We start from the raw sequence: 3,726 nt of genomic DNA, 5'->3' as shown, positions 1-3,726 counted from the left end.
CATAACATACTTCCTCTCAATGTCAAGCCATTACTAGGTTGAACCTGGTTATAGGCATTAGATTTGTTTTTTAAGCTTCCCTAAACCACAATCACAATACACTTTTCTGAGGTCAGCTGTAGACGGTTATTACACCAAGGTTTTATGTCAACAGCAAAGAAAACACGCAGGTAGATGTCGGTCTTCAGTGACAAGCAGTTGAAAAGGCAATCCAAACCGATAACCAATTAATATCAAAGACTACGCACAAAAAAGTGTTGCTCGCAGACAAAACCAGACTGCAGCAGGGGAAACCACAACAGGATTTCAACCACGTGCTTTCTGAACTTCTCCTACCCCATACCCTAACGGGAAGCAAGACAATCCCCAAACCAGTATTAAGAACTTGACTTCAGAGAGCCTCAGTAGTAAGTCTGTAACATTCACAACTCCCAGCACCTGATTTAATGACTTCCCCTGAACCGTGCTGCCTAGTGCATGTCCTACTTCTACACCTTACATTATATGGGAGCCTTCAGTTACTAGTTAGGCAGGACGGGGGAGGCTCCAGGTCAAGGCTGGGAATGCTACTGAATGTGCATTTACAATCCGATTTAAATCTGCTCAGGTCATGGCACGGGTATTTTTAAAGGGTAAATGAATTCAAAAGTTGTTCATTTTGGGAGCCAAAACTTGAACTAAATACAGGTAATACTATTGCTACCTTCAATCATTTGTCTTGGAACTAAGATGACTTTTGATTTCTGAGCTGAAAGCTTACAAATGGTTCTAAATAAAATATTCCATTTGATGTAAATCTTCCAATAGAAATGGAGTTTAAAATACCCTTTTTCACTTTTTAAAGACTGCTTTAAAATGTTTGTAGAGTCAAAGCACTTAAAGTATATTTAGGTTCTGGTTAATAAGTAAATAACTAAAAATAATACATCACCTGCATTTTTTTTTCTTCTTCTGGTTTGAGTGATTGGTTTGAGTTCTCTAATGTCTACACTGGAAAATTATTATTATATGATTATCAACATCATTTTCAAACATAATTGTTGGGTTTTGACACACCCAGCTCCTAATTCTTTCACCGAATTCTTCTCATTAATAGCATCTTTAAAAACGTTGAAGTATAGAATTAAGTGGAAAGTTTTCATACCTTGTGGATATGTATATTTGTTATTCTTAGCTGCAGAGAGGGATAGCATCAGTTATAATACTAAAGAAAAACAGACATAAATCTAGCTGTAAGTAGAGCCATATAAAAAAGTTCATTTAAGTCAATCATTCCGGAGCCTTGCTTTTATTCCAAAACTGTATTTTCTACATGGACTATTTTGCTTTTCAAATAATAAAGTTTAGCTGCCAGTCATTCTAACCATCCAAATAGAAACACAGAAGTTTGAATACTTGTTGTAAACCTTTCAGAGTGACAAATGAAAGATAATACCCCTTTGATCAATGTAACTTTTATTTCTTCATCTGGGAACACGGCAAGGATATCATAGGCAACCACGCCGCCTAGGAGAACATGGATTTCACATAAACTGTTTTGGCAGAAACACGCATTTAAATAATCATCCTAATCACCACCTCATAGTTCTATCTTAAAAATAAAAATTAGAAAAATAAATAGAGGAAGAAAATCAAACCCAAACCAACAGAGAAAATAAACACAAGATCTGAACAAATGAACAGCCTAGAAGTTTTCTCTGTTTAACGTCTCTGCCAGCCACCTCTGTCCCTGACTTTAGAAGTTGCAATACTTAGCACTGACAATGGCATCTTTCATTTGCAAACATGTTATAAACAGGAACTGACTGTAATTATACCACAGTACCTCACCCCAGCAATCAATGTGACTGCATGGTCCTCTCTCAGCCTGGGGAAGTGCTGAATTAAGCCTGCGCTGCCAGCTCCCTGCATGACAGTGTCTATATCCTGCAAAGTGCTACACGTAGAATTGAGTTTAGCATGAAGTGACTGACCAAACTATAGCGTAAAATCAAGCAGGTTTTTCCACTCAGTGCTAATATTTAGTTTTATAATCCAAGAAGAACTGACCAGGGCAGGATGCAATTTAATGTAAACCATTTGAAGTGAAAGGTGTTATTTTGCCTAGTGAAATCTCCCTCTCACAGTCCAGCTCACAGGCAGAGTCAGTGGCAATCTCATGGTCAGGGGAGATCTGGGACATCCTATCAAAAGGGTCCTCACGATTTTCCTCACAGTCAACCACATTTGGGATCATGTTAACATAAGCTGTCACTATCTCCTTGTGGAAAAGGGTGTCCTGGTTGTAAGACATAAGCTCGTTGCTTATATTAACAGTCTCCACTGGAGTACCAGAGCAAAACTGACCACATCCCAGAAGGTTGGAGAAGACCTTTCTAAAGTCAGCATTAAAGGCATAGATGATGGGATTGAGGGAGGAGTTGGCCCAACCAAACCAGACAAAGATATTAAAGGTGGTCTCACTGACACAGGGAAGACCAGCATGGGGGTCACTGGGTGGGCTCTCACAGAAGGGAACCATGCAATTCAAGATGAAGAACGGCAACCAGCAGCAGACAAAGACACCCATGATGACAGAGAGCGTCTTCAACACCTTGGTTTCTTTCCTGATGGAGGACTTGAGGCTTGTGTGATGGTGGCAGTCAACCTGGCTGCTCCGGCAGCTCTGTGCATGCTCAACTGCCCTCTCCAGGGAAGAGATACGACGAATTTGCACCTGGGCAATGCGGTATATTCGAGTGTAGGTAACTATCATGATAGCCACTGGGATATAAAAACTGATCAAGGAGGATGAAATAGCGTAAGTCCTGTTGAGGCTGGAGTCACAGCTCTCTGATGGTCCAGTGAGGGTATCATTGCTGTCAGAGGTCCCATCAGAGGGTCTCATTGCTGCTAATGCCACCCATGTGGTGCTCATATCTTCTGCCCAGGTGGTAACAGCACCTGCTGCTGCCCAGCCAGTGCCAAACCCATCTCCAATATCACCAGCATCCACAGGATCCCCACCTTTGTGCCAGTTGAGCTGGACAGGGATGAAGGAGATGAGCACAGACAAAGCCCACGCCACACTGATCATCACCAGCGCCAAACGCTGGGTCATCTTCCTCTCATAGCGGAAAGGGCTGGAAATAGCCCAGTACCTGTCCACGCTGATCACGCACAGGTTCAGGATGGAGGCTGTGGAGCACATGATATCAAAAGCCACCCAGACGTTGCAGAAAGCCCCAAAGGGCCAGTACCCCGCCACCTCTGCCACTGCCTTCCAGGGCATGACTAGCACAGCAACCAGCAGGTCCGAGACAGCCAGGGACACGATGAAGATGTTGGTGACCTTGCTCCTCAGGTGCCGGTAGCGGACGATGGCCGCACACACCAGCACGTTCCCGAAGAGGGTCCAGAGGATGAGCAGAGCCAGCAGGCTGCCCGCCGCCACCTGCGCTGCCCCGGGGGCGCCCACCGGCTCCCGCGCCCCGCCGGGGGGTCCCGTCGCCGGAGGCAGAGGGCTCCGGCCGCCCCGCAGCATGGCTGGCGGCTCCCGCCGGCGGCGAGGCGGCGGCGGCGGCGGCCGGGACGCGCCGAGCAGGCAGAGCCGCCCGGCCCCATGGGCCCACTGCCCCCCCGCCCCGCCGCCACCCCGGCCGGATGAGCTCTGATCAGCGGCTCAGCGCGTACCGGGCTCCGGACTCCGCCGCTCAGCGCGCCCCGCGCGCGGGGTCCCCGTCCCAC

General features: G+C 46.4%; 1 protein-coding gene across 1 annotated transcript; it reads right to left on the bottom strand.

The window, feature by feature from the left end:
• Nucleotides 1-1,432: 1,432 nt before the first annotated feature.
• DRD5 (dopamine receptor D5) lies at nucleotides 1,433-3,524 on the bottom strand. The gene has a single exon (XM_061464906.1). The coding sequence runs from the start codon at nucleotides 3,521-3,523 to the stop codon at nucleotides 2,066-2,068; it is 1,458 nt and encodes a 485-aa protein (XP_061320890.1). The 5' UTR covers nucleotide 3,524; the 3' UTR covers nucleotides 1,433-2,065.
• Between the last annotated feature and the right edge of the window lie 202 nt (nucleotides 3,525-3,726).

Source organism: Pezoporus flaviventris, unplaced genomic scaffold, assembly GCF_033815535.1.
Source record: "Pezoporus flaviventris isolate CSIRO_AGI_PZ_B2104156 unplaced genomic scaffold, CSIRO_AGI_Pfla_v1 ptg000002l, whole genome shotgun sequence".
Taxonomy (NCBI): Eukaryota; Metazoa; Chordata; class Aves; order Psittaciformes; family Psittacidae; genus Pezoporus; species Pezoporus flaviventris.
This window is presented reverse-complemented; position numbering and strand designations above follow the sequence as displayed.